A 20,212-nucleotide genomic window follows, 5' to 3' on the forward strand; every position below is an offset into this window, starting at 1 on the left:
CAAGGAGGAACAAGCACAGCTCACATGGAGCACAAAGCATGCGTGTCCCCGTGCTGCAACATGTGCTGAAGGCCCCTTACGTGTGGACCACCGAGACAAAAAAGCTAATAAAGAGACACACAGATGCCTGTCATTTCACAACCTTCAACAACATGTCCCACCTACAACCCCAGGCTGCAGACAATGCATGTTCACTGTGGGGTCAGCACGAGCCCCTCATACAGTCCATAACACAGTGAGGTGGGCACTCAGGGCTGGTCTGCTGTGGTCTGCTGTGGCTGATGCCATGTGGTCCCTATTCTTAGGTGAATGCCAGTAGCTCTGGCCACACGAGAGCCAAAGGGGAGCAACATCTGGGCAGAGCTCCACACGCAGCAGCTGAAGGGCAAGTGGACACAGCAGGAGCAGTGAGGGCACGATGCCCACCCCACCTGGAGGCTGCCCTTGGTTGCTGGGGACATGGCCTTGCAGAGGCACAGGAAGGAAGGGCAGCACAGGAGGCCTGGGCATCAGGCCAGCCCTTACTTTGGCCAGGCTGAGCAGGACAGCCAAGCAGGCCAGGGCCAGGGTGTGGCACAGATGTTCCAGGGTCAGAACTCAGATGATAGACACACAGGTCAGGGCGGGTGCAGAATCCAAATCTTGGGCAGAGCTAGCTACCATAGGCCTTCGGTGCCAACTCAGCTCCAAGCTGACACACTGAGTGATTTCTACTCAGTTCATCCCCACAGAAAGTGGTCATGAGTCTTAAGAAAACAAAGACAGAGAAAAGGAAAAGAAAAAAGAGAGGCTGAGGACACATGAAGACTTCTTAGTCACAGGAGAGACAGGGCCCTGCAGCTGCCAGAGGCCCAGGGCAGACAGAGGCCGCATGCAGGCCACCCACAGCCCTCGACACCCCAGCTCCAGGGAGAGGCGCTGCGGACCTCACCCAGATATCCTGCTTCTCGCCGATAGGGAAGTTCGAATACAAGTCTATGATTTCTGGCGTTCTATACATGGGCGTTGTGTTCCTTGTGATCTGCAGGAAAAACACAAACATTTCAAAGGCAACGTTATATGCAAGCAATGTTTTTTCTTGCATCAGTGTCCTGTGACTTTCCAAAACACACAGCAGGTCTGATGAGCACCTGTCATCTGTGCTCCAGGAAGACCTCTGGGCACTCAGTTCCCTACCCTCCCTCCTTGCCCTTCACTTTCAGAGTGAACACATCTCTCACCATGTGCACTGACTGACTTATCTCCATAACCTCACATACACATGGGGGCACATGACAGGAGAGGTGGGTGCAGCTGCCCAACGAGAGTAAAGCTTGTGCACGGCACACACACGCACAGCAGCCCTGACTCTGTGCATGGGCCGGCAAGCAAACAAGCGTGTGTAGCGACACAGCACAAAGCGCCACAGCGGCGGCCGGGCAAAGGTTTCTCAAACAGAATGGAGAAACCAGGGATGAATGGGAAGCAACATAAACGGTCTCCACTTGAACCTCCCTGAAGACGGTAAAATGGGCACCCATGGCCGGGGAGGAGACACAGGGGAGACACGAAGCACCAAAGGCTCATAAGCAGAACACGTACACAGCTCCTGCAACTCCTAGAGATAGAGACAGAGTGGACAAACAGTGTACTTTAAAAACTATACTCTAGGGCTCGTTGACAGGAGTGATCAGGCGGGACGGGTAGGTTGGGGCCCTTGCACACATGCTTACAATTCTGCACTGTTGTGTGTGTGACAAACTTCCATCGAAAGCTTCCTGTGTGTAAACTTTATGGCATAGACCCTTCAGCACAACGCATTCTAGAAGTCCACCCTGTGGACAACGCCACCCATGCCTCCAACATAAGGACACCGTGCACAGGCTGTTCACGGCAGGACACTCCGTACCTGCAAAATGCTGCAAACAACCTGAGTGACAAGCAAAAGGCACTGGCTGAATGAGCCACAGAGCATACACGGCGGAGCATGACACAGTCACGGGAAAACACAAAAACATCTAATGCACCAGGGTGGACTGACTACCAGAAGAAACCAGTAAGTGAAAAAACAAACAAAAGCCAAAAGAACACCAGAGTGTGGGAGAGAGAGAGAGCCAGAAACGCACACCTGTTTGCCATCTCTGAAGGAAGACTCAGGAGGAAAACTGAGAAACAGTGAGGCTGGGCCTCTGCAGAACGGGAAGCTGTGAGGGGGGAGGGGCACCGGCCACGCTGTCTGTTCAGCTCAGTTTTTCTATAAACCCAAAACTGCTCTAAAAAATACAGTCTATTAATTTAAATAAACAAGTCCAAAGGCATTTCGAACAAGCAGCACAGCCACACTGAAGGAGAAAGTGCAGGCAGTGTCTGGTGGCACATCCTGGCCCTTGGTACTGGCAGGGTGGGCGGAGACCCAGGAAGAAACCTGAGCTCTCTGAGGTTTGCTTTCTCAGTGCCACACTCAGCGCGATCCTGTGTACTGACACCACTGGCAGCAGGGCTCTCACCGAGGAGGAGGAAATGAGGGTCCAGGAGCAATAAGGCTCATGCTGGGGCTGAGGTGCTGCGTGGGCTCTCGGCAGCATGCGTGTGCCCACCCACCTGCCTACATTTCTGCTCAGAGGGCTTGGGCAAGCTCCCCGTGCCCAGACCCTGGTCTCGAGTGCCACACCCCTCTCAAAGGCAGCAAGGGCTCCTAGATGAGACGGCAGGTCCCAGGGCCAGGGCAGAGTGGGTACCAGGAACATCTGGTGTTCCAGAGGTAGAAAGTGCTGCAAAATGATGGGAGAATGTCAAAAATCTGGGACATTTTAGCACCAAAATAATTAAGGACACATTGAATCATGACCTTGGAAAATATGGCACCCATAAGTCTTATTAACAATAAGTGAGTAGGTGCAGGGGCTCCTGCTATGTGGCATGTGGGCAGGCAGGTGGGTGGCAGAGATGGCTGAGGAGCAGTCGCAACTGGAGGCAAACCCAGAGGGGGAGACGGCCCTAATGCACCCCAGAGGTGGTCACAACGCGGAAGGAAAAGAGTCACTGAAGAGACGGCCCCTTGAACATCACCCAAAGTCTCCACCACCCAATAGTGGTGGGGATGGCCACACACCTCTGTGCATCTGCTGAAAATGACCAACACAGTCACGCAGTGAGGGCGGTGGCCCTTGTGGGTACCCTCTCCCACAAGGGATGTGGCCTCCTTCCTGTGCTCCAGTCCAGCTTCAGCGCACATGGCCTAGGCTCCCCTCAGACATTTAAGCACTGCCAATCAACATTATGAGAAGCCCAGTTCTAGACACTGGCATGCAGGGCACTCTACTGGGCATGATTTTTGCAAAAGTAAGAGCATAGCAGATTTGGGGATGATCTCTGATTTAAATGAGACTCCTGAAAAGGACAGAAGCCCTTCCTTTGAGGAGGTCTGTTTCTTGTTAGGGAATAAACAGAAGCATCCTTTCCAGGCAGCTGCTGGGAGAGCTGTGCTACTCAGGGAGGGCAGCCAGGCATCTTCCCACATCATCTCAGTGGCCCCAGGAAGCAGACACCAGCGCCCACCCTGAGGCAGGCAGCCTGGCCTCCACACAAGCATCCCCGGCAGACTGGGGCAGCACAGACAGACTCATGCTCTCTTTCAGCCATGGCAGCACCTCCGCAACAGGGAGCCTCCCTGTGCACTCGTCCTCTGAACACCCTCCATACTCACAACCTCCCCCATCACCACCCCCATCATTTGTGGTCATTTTCTTTCTTCTGTATTGTTTTGTTCATACAATTTATGACAACTTTTTATGATGCATAAGCTACCTGTAGGAAAATGCACAGTCTATAAGCATACAGCTCAGGATTTACTGAGTGGACATATCACGGAGCCCCCACCAGCACCAGCAGCTCCTGGAGCCTCCATGCCCATACAGTGCCTGCCCTCTGGCCCCTCCACGGGCGACCCCCTCGTGGCGGCTAATGCTGACGCTCAGCTCCACCAGTTTCCCACTTCCTTTCTGCCACACTGTCATAGGGGCTGTGGTTGCTGATGCTCAGAGCACGCAGTACCCAATCTCCTGCAGGGTCTCCTGGGCAGAGGCACCAAGTCTCCCATAAAGACATATCTCTAAAGGACTTTCAGAAAAAAAAATAGCCATGTTTGTAATGATGGAGAAGTTCTGGAGATGGAAGATGATGATGGTTACACAACATTGTGAATGTACCTAATGTCGCTGAACTGTGCATTCGCAAATGGGTACAATGGTATATTTGTTATGTGTATTTTACCACAATAAAATATATTTCGAGGAAAAAAACAGCCGTAAGACACTCAGAGCTGGTTTTGTGTGAGGAGAATGATGAGATGAGATGTCACATCCCCTGTGGCGTTTCTGTGGTCGACAAGCCAGCCCAAGGGCCATCAAACTCAACTGCTCTTGGACACCAGCGCTGCAGTTTGCAGGGCCACACTGTATGCCTGTGCTCAAGGAGTCCCATTGGGCTAAAGAGGACTACGGAGCGAGAAAGGCGCCTGTGGCACAAGCTTCCCAGGGATGGGCTGCAGCTGCCCGTTCTCACCTCTTCCTCCACCATCGCGCGCTTCTGGGCGCTCCAGCTGTAGTCAGGACAATGCGAGATGGTCGTGGCGCTGCCAAAGTCACACAGCTTAATGGTCCCCTGGTTACTAACCAACAAGTTCTCAACCTGCAAAATTCCAGAAGACAGTCCTCATGAACTTGGGGTGCAGACAGAGACTGGACTTGAGGAAAAACAAACAGGAGCATCAAACACGCCAGCACCTTATCAAACACAGCTCGTCTGCTCTGAGGTCAAGGCTGCTGGGCTACCCAGACCACCCTGAAGACATGGAGAACCTCCGCAGCCCCTCAAGGGCAGTGGAGACAGCCAGCTCCGCACCTGTCCTGGCAAGGCTGCAGGGGCTGCTCCAGGCCTGGGCAGGGGGCGTTCAAGAGTGGGCGCCAGCCTAAGAGGCAGGCCCTAAGGGCAGCAACAGAGATTTCACACAGGTCAGCAAAGGGGCCTTCCTCAAAGGCAAGAGTCACAATGTCCTAAATTCTTTCTCATCAAAACCAATATATGCATGTTTTAAAGTACATAACTCAGAAAAATAAAAGGAAGAAAGTTGAGATCAAACATAAATCAAATAGAGATAACCCAATCAATAATGTGGGACACACAAGAAAAGCCTTCAGAAAAGTCAGAGAATGAAAAAGCAGCCTGTGGCTGCTTCTGTGCTGCGACAGAGGTGAGGAGCTGCACAGAGACCGTGGGACCCGCAAGCCAAAATCAAAGAGCCTCGCAGCAATTCTCATCAAATTCCCAAGATTTCCGGGTGGAACTTGACAAACTAATTCAACAATTTATAAGAAGACACAAAGAGCCAAAAAGAGCCAAGGCAATTTCAGAGAATCAGTTTATGCTCTGGCAACAGGCCAAAGGACTGGTTCAATGGACCATCTAATGAGCACCACAGAGACAGAGCCACAGACACCCAAGCCACACGCATGACAAGGTGACACTGAGGGAGGTGGGAGAGGATGGTGACTCGGCCCAGGTGCTGAGAGCTGGCATCCATGCAGAAGAAAAGAATAAGGCTCCCCCGCCCCCATGATCAACCAAGGAAGCCTCAACCCTGAGCATTAAAGCAAAACCACACTCTTTTTTTTTTTAAAGGTGACCAGTAAGGGGATCTTAACCCTTGACTTGGTGTTGTCAGCACCACGCTCACCCGATGAACGAACCGGCCATCCCTATAAGGGATCCGAACCCGTGGCCTTGGTGTTTGTTGTCAGCACTGCACTCTCCCAAGTGAGCCATGGGCCGGCCCTAAACCACACATTTTTTAGAAGACGACATACAAGAACATCTTCCTGACCTAGGAAGGAGCGACTTCAATGAGACACACAGCACTGACAGGATGAGTGTCTAGCTTAAGAGACAGCGCCATCCTCAGGGCACTACAAACAGAGTAAGAGTGCAAGCTGCAAAGGAGAGAACGTGTGCCACGCAGAACCAGAGCAGGGCTTCTGCACATCAAAAGAAAGAGACAGCTCAACAGAAAAACAGGCAGAGCACTTTAACAGGTACTTCCCCAAAGAGGAAATCCAAATTCCAGTACACATATGAAAGACGGTCAGCTTCTGTAACAGAAGAGGAGCGCACCACCAGATCAGCTGAGGTTCAGGTCCCTGCAATGCCAGCATGAGCAAAGCCAGGAGCCATGGAACCCGCAGAACATGCAGGACACGATGGAACATCCAGAGTTAAAGAGGCACACACACCCAACCTCAATTCTCTGTAGGCCTCTGTCCCATGGAGGACCCGCTCCATGGACAGGGGAGCCAGACGGGGCCGTTCAGAGGGCACGGGCCAGCTCAGTTCACAAACGGGAAATAAGACAAACACACATGACAGCCCCAGAACAGATCAACACAGCGAAGCGTGTTCCCACAACGGGACCATCTGTGAAGCATGGGCTACACACAAGACAGGTGAATCTTAAAATCACAATGCCAAGCAGAAGAAGCAGACACAAAAGAATGTGTAACGTGCAACACCATGCACATCATGTCCAAAAGTAAAACAGAGCAGAGCACACACAGAAAAGTGAACAAGCACCCGACCACCACGAGTGAGCACAGCACACTCCAAGTGGGGAGCTTGCCACGTGGGGGGGGGGGGGCCTAGGGAGGGGCATGCCATGTGGGGGGGCCTGGGGAGGGGTGTGCCATGTGGTGGAGGCCTCAGGAGGGCGTGTCATGTGGGGTGCTGTCCGGGCACTGTGCATGCCTGCACCCATCTCACAGCCAGCAGTGTTTCTTTCGGTTGTGTGCACCGCATAGCAAGGAGTAGGCAGCCTAAGTGGGACGAGTCCTGTATGCCCCTCTGCAAATTGCCACTAGACGACTCCTGCAGCAGAAGGCCACAGGTGAGCACCTGAAGGGGTGGCTGGGCCTGCTGCCGAGGCTCCTGGCCAAGCATCACCCATGGGCAGGCAAGGGACACTTTTCACTGGAAAGACAGGTGATGTCAAACCCTGGCAAGCTCACAAATATCGATTCTTTACTAATTCCATCCTTTTTGTTTTCTACTTTCCTTAAAACACCCACACACAAGCACACACAACACAATCCATCACACTTTTAAAACACAAGAGACTGGATGCTGTAAGAAAATCCCCCAACTCCTCAGGGTCTACTGAGGAAGAACCATCTGATGGCAAAGAGCAGGACTCTCCATCAGCAGAAGAACCACCACTGCATGGAGTCCTGCAGGACCAGCCCCCTGGGGATGAGACCCTCACTCCACATCACAATGGGGCCTCAGGCACTTTGGTGTCTGGAAATAAGAAGGTCTTGGAACCTTGAAAAACCTTCCTGCTGAAACCAACTAGCAGTACTGGAAAAAAGGAAATACAGAAGAAAGAAGAGGAGGGAGAAGGGAGGAGGGGGAAGTTTCTGAAGGCACCAGGAGCAGGAATGGCAGGGCTGTTGCAGGGAAGTGCTGCCTGGCCCTGCAAGTTTCTGCCACAAGGATGTCTGTCCGAGTCACCTTAAACCCTGGTTTTCTAGGCCTCCCTGAATTCAGAGGGCAAATGAAAAAGGTCAGGCTCACCCATGGTTCAAAATCTAAATGAAGACACCTTCCCTACACGGTGGGACTCCCAGCACAAGGCCGAGTGGAAGAAACCTGACCCCTAAGCAGGGAGACACAGAGGAAAACTGCCTTCCAGAACCTCGCGCTGGGGGGCTCATGGTGGAATGAACCAAGGAGGGAAGGCTGAGGCAGCCTCCTGTTAGTGCACAGCCTCGGGCCGTCACCACGTAGGGCACATGAAGCCTCCCACATGCACACCCACGGGCAGCAGGGCATTCCAAGTACAGACAGCACGTGGGAGAGAAATCCTCTGCTGAGCTGTGGGAAACGACCACCCACTTAGAAAATGGGGAGATGCTGATGGCAGCATCACATGGCACAGCCCCAGCCCAGAAACCCTGTGAGGCAGGACCTTCAGTGTCACAACAGCACCCAGGACACACACGCAATGGAGCGCCACCACTGTAGCCACACCCACCAGTGTTGGTGGAGGAAGCCCAGCATGATGGGAGAAGAGGGTAGCAGGGGACAGGCAGCCGGGAAGAGCACAGACGTGGTGCAGGCGAGGGCCACAGAGGTAGCTGAGGAAAAGTGGCACAGTGCTGACAGAGGCAGGGAGCACGTGAACAGGAGCGGGGAACCCCAGAGCCCCCACACTTAGGTGGGCACCTCATCTGCTCTCCTGACGGAGACTGAGTAAGCAAACTCCCAGGCAGAGCAAGGAGGCGGCGAGTGCCGGTGGGCCCCCAGCACCCGGGCAAAGTCCTGGCAGACAGAGACAACTCTCTTTAGGGCTAGAGTGGGAGAAGCTTCTGGAAAACCCATTCCCAAAGTTAAGAGGCTCCTACGCACATCTTCTCAGACTCTCAGGCAAGGCCATCACAGAACCTCACTCACTGACGAGTCCCGACACCCACTCTAGCTGGACCCAGGGCAGGAGCACATCCCGGAATCCGTGAGCGCAGTCACTACCTTGAGGTCTCTGTGAATGATGGGTGGCTTCTGTCTGTGCATGTGCTGCACTGCTCTGCACGCCTGATAAAATATCTTCAGGACGGTGTCACACGACAGAGGGCCTTTAGATTCGATTCTCTTTAAAAATTCCACCAGCTGCCCTAAAAGAAACAAATTCACATCACCATGAAGCCATAATGCTGAACCCTCCCTGGCCACCCTGACCACATGCTGCCTGCTCTGAGACCACCACCTGGGTGGGAGCCCAGCTTGCGCACCCAGGTGCCGCTGAGGCCTTTCCTCCAGCTGCAGCAGAGAGGTGTGCAGGAGCTGGCGTGGAGCAGTCCCAGGATGACAAAACAAGCAAACCCATTGAGTCACAGAGCCCTACGTGGACACACTGCTGCAGCTGCAGAAGAACGCCCAGGGATGCCCAAAGGGTCCACAAGCCACCAATTACGTCTTCGCAAACTGCTCACCAAAGCTGAATCGGGCATGTCGTTAATGGCAGCTACAAAGAGAACTATGCGTCTCTTCATCGTATGCCCAGTCAGAGACCCCACCCTCTTTTCAGCCCCCACGCTCCTGCAATCTGCTCTCCACAGAGCACTGCCACAAACCTCTGCTCAGCACACACCTATCCCCAACAACCGCCAAGCACTTGACATGAGAGCCAAGGCCATTACCACAGCCTCAGGCCACAGGGCCAGCTCCTCGCCCCTCCTCTGGTGACCTCGTCTCCCATGCTCCAAAGGTTGTCCCTCCAGTCACACTGGCCACCTTTCTGGGCTGCCTCAGGACCTCTCCACCTGTTGCTCCCTCAGCCGGGACTGCCTCCCACCTTCACCTCTCTGAGCTCATGGATCCATCTTCCAGGGAGATCTGACCACCCTATCCAAATGTGCACAACCGTCCCCTGAACTCGTTTTCTCCATGGCATTTGGAACTACCCAACCCTTGACTCTAACTTACGTTGGGGTCAGTCAGCTCTGCTGGGGCTTGTCATGAACCCCGACTGCCTGCACATGGCAGCGCCAATAGACATGTTCCAGAGCGTGTGGTAGTCTAGATTCTAACCACTCTGGAGGGGCAACTTCTGTAATCTCAATGCCTTTGCAACTTTTCAAACAAAGGAATTTACATGTGCATCAGTCTTTAGTTTTGCTACCACTCGGATGCTGGGCCTCATTATAATTCAGCTTACAAACAAGAACTTGACACCCGTGCCCACAGCACAGCCCAGGGAGATGCCCCCTGATGCCTTGAGTCTCTGCTGGTGTTCCAGTGACTACAGAAATGGGGTGGGGGGTTGGCCCCTGCCAGGCTCCCCTGCCCAGAATGAGTATAGGCCCCACCTGCCGGCCCCACCTGCCAGTCCCACCCTGGCTCTCAACAGCTGCACAAAACTTCTTCCTTGTCCCCCACACCTGCCTGCATTTAGCATGAGTTTTGTTAGTTTATCTCATGGTAACTATAACTTTGGATCAACAAAAAAGGAAATGGGGCCTCACCACAGAAAAGCTGGGCCAGGCAGTGGGCTCCACCCCTTCCCTCCCCACACAGCTGGGGCTGGGGACAGCACTCAAGCCACTGACACCAGGCCCCATTCCTGCCACATCCTTTATCACGCCATCTCAGGAAAGTGCCCAGTGTGCTGCCAGCTTCATTTCCCACACTGATCCTGATCACACCTTTTAAGAACAAGATTTCTAAAACCAAGATTTACATCATGTGAAAACTTTGATATCTCAAATGATGAACAAGGGAGATAATAAAGAAATCGACCTCCTCACCAGCCATCAGAGACAGCAGACTGGACAGAAGGGAAGCCCTTGATCCAAGCTGTCCTAAGTACGCTGGGGCGGGGCTGGGGTCTCTCAGAGTAGCAGACACAGTCTCCCTGACCCAGCCCACCCAGCCACCTCTCCACACCCAGACACGATGCAGTTCCAGGCAGCAAAGAACAGAAGACTGGCCGTGTAATTCGTGGTGCATCACAATTAAGGAAAACTATGCAGCCTTCGAGATAGAGTGCGGTGAGTGTGTACTACTGGCACAAAAACATGCCTGACAGTTAATTTTTTTTTTTTTTTTTTTAAAGAAAAGTATTAGGCTGGCTAGTTAGATCTATTGGTTAGAGAGTGGTGCTTATAACACCAAGGTCAAGGGTTCAGATCCCTGTACTGGCCAGAAAAGCATTACAGTAAAATTCCATTTTTATAAGCATCTATACACCTCTGTACTGTTTGCATTTTTTCAATGAACATGTATTTTGTAATTAAAAAAATAATAACCACCCATGAAGTGGAAGACCCCGCGGCATTAGACTTGTGCTGGAGGAACCAGCATTACCAGTGATCCGAGCGTCTTCCCAGCTCTGAAAGACCCTAGAAGCAGGGACAGTCCAGGGTAAGTCCCCACCGAAGGAAGCCAGGGCTGCCTGAGAAAGAGCATTATGAAAAAAGGAGACTCAAGGGTCGTCACAGCCGACTGCCACACGGAAGCCATGATGGGGTCCTGGAGTGGGTTTGGCCTGCACATGACCCACTGTCATCGATGCATGGGGCCCTTCTCAGGCTGTCACGGAAAGTGCCCTGCTCTCAGGGGACATGAACACGAGTTTCTGGCCTTGATGTCTGTGACTTATTTTTAAATGGCTCATCAAGGACATAAAGGGAGACAGAGCAACTGTGGAAAATGCTAAAAACTGGTGCAGCTAGTGAACACCAAGTGGGCGTCCTTTACCTCTTCCAAGTTTTTTGTGGGTTTAAAACTGCAGAATGAAAAGTTGAGAAAACGAACAAAACATCCTCACGGTGTCAGTTTGAAGAATCAGTGCTGCCATGGTCACTTGCCATTTCCTCAGCCCACAGGGGACCCATGACCCCCACGGTGAGCTCTCAACCCACCTCAGGCAAACGCCCACCAGGCACAGCAGGATGACTGAGGCAACAGGCCCTGCAGGGATCACAGTGGGGCCTGGGGCCTGGGCAAGTTGGCGGGGAGTCAACAGAGGAAGGGTCAGGTGGGGCCTCCAGGCAGAGTGGCAGGGGTAGAGGCCGGGGCCAGGGCCAGCGGCAGCCACTTCTCATGCTGCTGAACCTAGGGCACGGCTGGAGAGAGGCCTTCCCTGATGCCCCTCCTGCCAGGGGTTCCACGTGGGCCCTGCCCAAGCAGTCTGCACACCACATTCCGCCTTCTGCCTGCTCCAACATAGGGATCCCCCTCTTCTACCGGGCAAGGGACCGCCATCCCTCCCTCCACTGGGCTAAAGGACTCCTCACTGGATCAGTCACAGCCGCCACTTCTGCACACATGACTTTCCAGGGCTCTCCCTACCTGCTAAACATGCCTCGTTTTCTCTTCTGCTCCTCCCAGACCTGTCCCCACCATGGCCTCTGGCCATTTCCTCTGTCCTCATCTGCCTGCTCCAATCAGGTCTCTGGCCACAGGGACTGGGTTATAGGTGGCAGCTCATGTGGCTGCTCTCACCCTCCCCTCTGGGCCTCCTGCCTCAGTCTCCCCTACTGCTCCTCCTCTCCCCACACTCACTGCCAGGTGACAGACGCACAAGCAGCCACTGCTGTCACCACCCCCGCAGTCTCCAGGTCCTCCCAACCAGGCTGTGGCACCTGCTGGGCCCTCTGCCTGGAATTCTACCCACATATCCCTAACAGGACAGGACCTTGTTCCCCTAAGAGAGGCATTTCCTTCCCACTCGGCATCACACATCAGGAGACCATGGGTTCCGGAATGCAGAAACACAAGGCAGACACCCCTGCACCAAGCAGCATGGGCTCAGGCGACACCAGCGCAGCTCACGCACACGGTCACTCACACACACCACTCCTACAACTCTCTGGAGGGCACCTCCCCTCCCATCGGCCTCTCCCCTTCCTGCTGTCATTGTCCTTGTGGGGCAGGCACCCACCTCTGCAGCCACTCTGCCCCTCATGGGGACCTGACCATCTCCCACCCACACACTACTTCCACCTGCTCCAGAGCACACCACGGAGCCACAAGAAGGATGGTCCTCCCCATGCCTGTTCAAGGCACTCTTTGGAGGCCCATCATGCTCCAGCTCTGTCCTATCCCTGGAGTCAAACGTGACGAGACCCCTGCTCTCTCGGAGCCACCACCTCACGAGGGAGAAAACACAAAAGAGCGTTCCAGACTGTGAGGAGCGCCACAGGAAATAAATGCATGCCACACAAAGAACTCCTGCTGGACAGCCAGCCTGCTCTTCCCGTGAAGACCAACACACTCTGCGAGAAGACACTGGAATATATCACAGTTGTTTAAACGCGTCAGAAAGCAATGATTTAGATTCTAAAGGAAGTTACCTTTACAGAGTTCTGTGAGCAAGAGGAACTCAGCCTGCCCCGTGTCCGACTCTTCTTTCCCTATTGACGCTGCGGAACAAAACTGGACAATGTTGGGGTGGCCGGAAAGTTTTTTCTGCAGGTGTCTGGTTAAAGGAGAATGAACATAACCATGTCTGTAATTCCGTGCACTTAAAAATGAACATAGGCACTATAAAGGCACTAGAGTCATAATGCTTGGTTGAATTCCCTCACAATTCTAGCTCATCAGAGCAGAAAGGAGAGGGAGACGGCAGGTGGGTGAGAAAGGCAGCAGGGCACAGCAGGAGGGGAGAAGGGAGAGGGGGTGGGATGAGGCCAGGACACACTGGCCAGACAACCTACCACAGCAGCACCAGCATCCGTCCTGCACCAGGCGGGAACAGGCAGAGGGCCCTTGGAGGGCTGCACAGCAGGGAGGCTGTGTCCACCAAACACAGCTCAGGCGGCCAGCAGGCTCTGAGTGGACAGAGCTTAGAGAGAAATGAGAAGCAGACCCACAGTAGCAGAGGGCCAGGCCCCCAGGCTCAGAGAGGACATGTGTGGAGTGGAGAGCAAGAAGAAAGGCCCGTGAATCCGCCACCAGTGCAGGGAGACCCCCGGCCCGAGCAGTTCTGAGCCGGGCAAGAAGGGATGTGCAGGGGTGGCTGAGGAGAAGCCTGTGGAGGCCCGCTGCAGTGCAGCTGTCTGCACAGTTCTCATCTGCACAGCTGGGCCAGGTGCTTAGAGGGCAGACAAGGGGCAGATGAAGGGCAGGGTCCCTGCCTGTGGTTGACTGGCCCATCCACTGGGCAATGGAGACCTCTTGGGCAGGAACAAAGCCTCCATTTCCAACACTTCTGAATCCTTTACTATTACCCTGGGAGTAAAGAAGAGAGAAGAAAACTCCTTTTTACTAGAAAGAGTGTACAGGTAAGTCCGGTAAAAGCAAAGGCCAATTTTAACGTATCAAACAACATCACGGAGTGGCCTCCCAGCAGATGGCTGTCACAGCATCACGCAGGCCTGTGCCTCCCTAAGTGGCAGGGCTGGCGCTCAGATCTGGAAAAAGGATACCATGAAGCAAACTTCTTGAATGATGGCTCTGTTCTTTTCCTCTTCATTAGACAATAACCTCTGTATCAGGAAACAGCACACAAAAAGATCAAAGACTGATTACCTTTCCACTTTACATAACAGCTATCTCAGATATAAACACCCATGAGGATGAACGCAATGGTCTAAGAGAGCTTAACCTGTTTAACTGTATTTTAACATTTGACCTGTGCAAAAACTTGACAGAAGGTTAAGACTCTTGAAAGACTAATGATTCAAGGACACAAGAAAAAGTAAAATAGCAGCCTTTCTCCAAATAGGCCAGAGTAAAATATGACAAACAAGGAAAATGAGAGCAGGGGCTTAGCAGAAATGGGGGCACACGTGTGGACTGCCGAGACCATGCGACATCCACTCGTGAAGGCAGGCCATCCCAGTGCCGGGCCTGGTGCAGCCGTGGGCCTCCTGACCGTGTCTCAGGACAAAACCAACCAGGTAGTGCAGACCCACATCCCACCAGTCCACCGTGACTACTATTTCCAGATACAGTGAGGACATGTATTTTCTATAAGTAGCTTCTGAACTCCTTGTATTCACGGAGCCCTTATTTTGGCACACCAAGACCAAAGGGCTGTGACCCCGCCATGATGCCAGAGCGGGGTTTCAAGGTGCACTCTGAGAGCACAGCATCCAAAACTGCTGACAGCTTCACCATCAGAGGAAATGAATGGGACAAACAGATACAGAATGAAAGAAAGAGAGAAACTAAACAATGAGAATACATCTCTGAAAACACTGTCACTCAGAGAACTCTTTTAAAACACTTCAAAAACCCACATAAAAATGTTAAATTGTTCTACTTTACCTTTAATGCATACTCTCTGCCACTTTCCAGATCTTGAGCTTCATATACAAATGCAAATCCTCCTGAAAATTTAAGGAAAAACTCTTCAGTACTATGATTTTAGTTAACATATTAAACTTAAAAAAATGTCTTTACTAAGTGAAATACAAACTGGACTTGTAGTTGTGGACAGAAGTTTGTTTTCACAAAAGCAATGGCCCAGTTTATGCACTGCTGCCTTTTACATGGTCTGCCTCAAAGACAGGAGGAAATACACCTAAGAACAGGGACCAATGAAAGGAAAAAACCAGAGAAAAATCAATGAAACAAAAAGCCAGTTCTCTGAAAACAAAGCTGATAAATTCTAGACAGATTGAGCCAAAAAAGAGGAAGGTTGACACAGAGAGAACAAATCACCAATATCTGGAACAAGAAAAGGGACATCACTGTCCTGATGCCCCCAAGAGGAAAAGACATTGAAAGCACAGACTAACATCGCTCATGAATATGGACCAAAAATTCCTAATAAAATTAAAAAGTTAAAATTCTAATAAAATAAAATACTAGCAAACCAAACCCTTCTAATATAAAAGGATACTGCACCATGATCAAGTAGAATTGGTTTAACATTTGAAAGTTAACTTGATTCTACTGTTTTTAGGTTTAATTTGCTTAGCTTTTTTTAAGCTTTCTATGTTGGAAAATTACATCGTGAAATTTAAAACTCTCAGAAAACTAGGAATAGAAAGAAACTTCTTTAGCCTGGTAAGGGGGATCTATGAAAGACCAACAGCAACATTATACTTTATGGTGAGAAACCAAATGCTTCCTTCTAAGATCAGAAGCAAGACAAAGATGTCTGTTTTTACCACTGGTACTCAGTATTATACGGGAAGTTCTAGCCAGTGCAACTGGGCAAGAAAAAGAAATAAAAGGCATCCAGGGGCTGGCCAGTTGGCTCAGATGGGTAGAGCATGGTGTTATAACACTAAGGTCAAGGGTTCAGATCCCTGTACCAGCAAGCCACCCACCAAAAAAAAAAAAAAAAAAAAAAATTTTTTTTATTTTTAAAAAAAGGCATCCAAATTGAAAAGGAAGAAAGAAAAATACTTTTATTCACAAATGACATGATCATCTATGAAGAAAAATCTGGTGAAATCTACAAAAAAAAAAGCTACTATAATAAATGAGTTTAGGAAGGTTGTCAGATATAAAAGCAACATACAAACATACAAAAATCAACTATTTCTACATATCCCAGGTTAGGCGGAGATTTATTAAATACAAGCATAAAAGCATGATCCATAACAGGAAAAAAACGGTAAGCGGGCTTCCTCAAATAAATAATGTCTGCTTTTAAAACACACTCATCAGAGGATAAAAAGTCAAGCTAGGTTTTGAAAATCACATAGCTGATAAAGGACTTCTATCCAGAAGATATAATGAGAACACAAAATTCAATAATAACAACATTTTTCATGGGCAAAAGATAGGAATAGATACTGCCAAAGACATACCAGTGCCAGAAAGCACATGACACAACGTTCCATCACTACCTTAGGCAAATGCTAATTCAAACCACAAGAACACCACTAAGCACCTATTAGAATATCTAAGACTTAAAAAAAAATTGACCAGACCAAGTGTTATTAGGATGTGGAGCAACTGGAATGCTTATACATTGCTTGTGGAAATGTGAAATGATACAATCACTTTGGAAGACATTTTACTAATTTCTTAAAAATTTAAAGATACACTAACTCTAGGGCCCTAACACCACAACACTGAGAGTGCACCCAGGAAAAGGGAAAGTGTGCATCTACCACAGGCTCATACAGATGGTCACAGCAGCGTCATCTCCAGCAGCCCCAAACTGGAAACAACCCAGATGTCCATTGACAGGTGAATGGAAAAACAAAGTATCCACGCGTGGAACACTACTTAGCAATACAAAGGATGAAGCTACATTACATGCAACATGCAACAACATGGGTAACTCAAATAATCAGGCTGAGTAAAGAAAGGGCAGGCAAGAAATGAGCCCACATGCATGATCTCATTTACAGGAAGCTTCAGAAAGTGCAGACTGACCTACAGGAATGGAGAAGCGGAAGGAAAGGGCGATACAAGGGAAGGAGGTGATGGACGTGTTCACTGCCTTGTACGTACGAGTCAGGACACTTCGAATATGTGCAATTTGTATATCCCATTTCTATCTCAACACAGCTGTTAAAAATTAAAATAGATGGAAAAAAGTAAATGAAGACCCATGAAACAAAACAGATGGCTCTTCATCTGAATTCTATCAAACAATTATGGAAGAAAGCACAACAATTTTACTCAAAATCTTGCATAAGATGGAGGAGGAGCAGCATTCCCAGCCCATTCTGTGAGGCCAGCAGAACCACAGAAGGGTACTGTGACACTAGGACACACAAACACAGGTTCATCCACAGTTCCTGCCTCGTGACTCCCACAGCCCTGGTCATGTCCTAAGTGGCTGCTCTCTGACCTTCTGCCTTCGTTTCACCTGCTGCTTTTTCTACCTAAGGCGGCCACAGAAACTGCTCTAATCACCACCTGCCTCTCCCCTCTCCCATCCCATCTGTCTTGCAGCAGCTATGAAGAAATTCTCTGACCTACCTTGTCTGACTGTAGGTCACAGACCCCCATCCCAGAAGGGGTCCTGCCGCATGCACAGGTGGAAAGAATGCTACACAGAGAGCCCGAGAAGAACCTGAGCAGACAGGCCTCGCTGGGCTTCCCCATCCAGGCTGTTAGTGATAGATCAGACTTTTTTTGTCCAATCATATTTCTACACGGCTGTCCTTGCTTCAATCATGCCTACGTCATGAAGCTTCCACTAAAACCCAAGAGCAGAGGGTTTCAGGAGCTTCCAGATAGCCAAACACGTGAAGGTTCCTGGAAGGTGGTGCACCCGGGGAGGGCATGGAAGCTCTGTGCCCCTTCCTGATACCTCGCCCGTGCATCTCTTCACATGTATCCTTTGTAATATCCTTTATAATAAACTGGTAAAAAGTAAGTAAGTTGATAGAGTTTGGATGTGTTGTCCTCCCAGAACTCATGTGGAAATCTGATCTCCAATGTGGCGGTGTTGGAAACTGATTGAGTCATGAGGGCGGATCCCTCATGAATGGATTAACGCTCTCCCTGGGGAAGGAGGGGTAGTGAGTGAGATCCTGCTCTATTAGTTCCCGCCAGAGCTGACTGTTTAAAAAGACCGTCACTTCCCACTCTCTCTCTTTTGCTTCCTCTCGCTATGTGATCTGCTTGTATCTGCCAGCTGCCTGCCGCTTTCCACCGTGAGTAGAAGCAGCCTGAGGCCTGCGCCAGATGCAGCTGTCCCAAATCATAAGCCAAATAAATCTCTTTTCTTTATAAATTACCCAGTCTCAGGTATTCTGTTATAGCAACACAAAATGGACTAATACATAAGTGTTTCCTTGAGTTCTGTGAGCCACTCAAACAAATTAATCAAATCCAAGGAGAGGGTTGTGGAAACCCTGATTTAGCTGGTCAACAACCTGGGGCTTGCGACTGGCACTGAAAGTAGGGGGGCAGTCTTGCGGGATTGAGCCCTGAACCTGTAGGATCTGATGCTATCTCCAGGTAGTTAGAGACCAGACTCCAGGTATCTGCTGCAGAACTGATGCTTGGTTGGTGTACGGGGAAAACCCTCCACACATTTGGTCACAAGTCTTCTGTGTTGACTGTGGTGTGAGAGCAGAGGAAAAACAGATCATTTGTTGTAAATCAAGATCATTCATTAACACAGACACAAAAACCCTCAAGACAATCCTAGCAAATCAGTTCTGTTAAAACATAGTGAGAATAACACCTCATGACCAAGTGGGATTTATCCCAGGAATGCAAGGTTGGTTGAACGTTGAAAAAATGAATCACTGCAGTGCCTGACATTAACAGAAGAGGGAGCACCAGATCATCACCATGGATACAGAGGAAGCACCCCTCAAAGTACAAAACCCACTCGTGCTTTGTCGAAATAATAAAATAACTCAGCAAACTGGGAATAGAAGTGAACTTCTTCAATCTGAGAAAAGGCAACTAACATACAAAAAACCCTACAGCTAACATGAGACAAGAACGAAGCGAGATGTCTGCTCTCAGCACTGTTATATCACATTTCACTGGAGCTCCTAGTCAATGCAAGAAAGCTAGAAGAGGTGTAAAGATCAGAAAGGAAGTAACAAAGGACACATTTCAGTTACACAGGACAAATAAGTTCAAGACCTGTACTGTACAACATGGTGATTATAGCTAATGACACACTGTATTCTTGAAAAAGAGTCGATGTTGTGTTCTCACCATAAAAATAACTATGTGAGGTAATGCATCTGATAATTAGCTAGATTTAGTCATTTGACAAAGTATATACAAACACTTCAAAATGTCATACTGCATATGATATATACATATAATTTCATCTGTCAATTTAAAAATAAAAAAAATAATTAAACCTGGGGGGGAAAGGAAGAAAACTCTTCTTGTTTGCAGACAATATATATGATTGTAAAAGTAGACCACCTTAAGGACTTTACGAACACGTAACCTCAGCAAGGCTGTGATATCCTCATCCTCAGTATTCAGGGGCTCTCCAGCCCCAACATAGCTCTCTCTTGGCTGTCACATGGACACTACTGCTTTTCCACACACACACCAGGCCCGCTACCACCCAGGGCCTCTCCACTTGCCACAGACCTGGAAGGCCCTGAGGCTGGACACCTACCTGACTCGCTGGGATCGGCTCCTCCTCACATGTGAGGGGCCTTCCCTGGTGTACCTGCCGACCCCAGCCACTCTTTATCCCAATATCCTTCCTTCTTCCCGGGGCTTGCTGATATCTGACATTTATCACAGATCTATTTGGATTCCTGTTTACTGTCTGTCTCTCCTCTTAGACTGTGAGCTCCATGATGCAGAACTTCCATCTACATTATCTACACCCACGTCCCCAGACCTAGGACACAGTCACAACTGTGCACTGAGCACATGAACAGATCACAAAAGCCAAATCCCAGGTGGAACAGCAATTTTCAGATATTAAAGCACAACATCATTGTTACATTTAACACCCGGAAAGCAGTATTACACATATGCAGACAAAGGGCAAAAAGATGACCAGGAAGGACATGTACTATATTCATAGTGGTGACTGTCTCCGAAGAGAAAGCGGGAAATGCAACCAAGAAAGAGAAGGTCAATGGAACTTCAACAACATCTGTGGTGTCCAATTCAATCTAAATTTTAAAAAGGTCTGGAGCTGAATATTTTTTAAAAGGTTAACGTGTGTCAATCTGGAAAGTAGGATGCAGGTGTCTGTGTGTATCACTGGACAGACACACACACACAGATCGAAGCAAGGAAAACAAGAATGTCAGAAATGCAGCCATGCATA

General features: G+C 49.9%; 1 protein-coding gene across 5 annotated transcripts in view; it reads right to left on the bottom strand.

The window, feature by feature from the left end:
* The window catches only part of GAK (cyclin G associated kinase), a 66,730-nt gene that overhangs the window by 37,700 nt on the left and 8,818 nt on the right, over positions 1-20,212 (bottom strand). For 3 of the 5 annotated variants that reach the window (XM_063107580.1, XM_063107578.1, XM_063107577.1), the window contains exons 2-7: positions 14,797-14,858; positions 13,953-14,012; positions 12,879-12,993; positions 8,554-8,696; positions 4,543-4,668; positions 932-1,021 (exon numbers count right to left, since the gene is read on the bottom strand). In XM_063107580.1, the coding sequence (XP_062963650.1) occupies positions 932-1,021; positions 4,543-4,668; positions 8,554-8,696; positions 12,879-12,993; positions 13,953-14,012; positions 14,797-14,858 (596 nt within the window). Of the gene's footprint in view, positions 1-931; positions 1,022-4,542; positions 4,669-4,763; positions 4,807-8,553; positions 8,697-12,878; positions 12,994-13,952; positions 14,013-14,796; positions 14,859-20,212 lie in introns of those variants that run through there. The other 2 variants (XM_063107579.1, XM_063107581.1) reach the window with 2 other exon arrangements.

Source organism: Cynocephalus volans, chromosome 9 (genome assembly GCF_027409185.1).
Source record: "Cynocephalus volans isolate mCynVol1 chromosome 9, mCynVol1.pri, whole genome shotgun sequence".
In the NCBI taxonomy this organism is placed as follows: domain Eukaryota; kingdom Metazoa; phylum Chordata; class Mammalia; order Dermoptera; family Cynocephalidae; genus Cynocephalus; species Cynocephalus volans.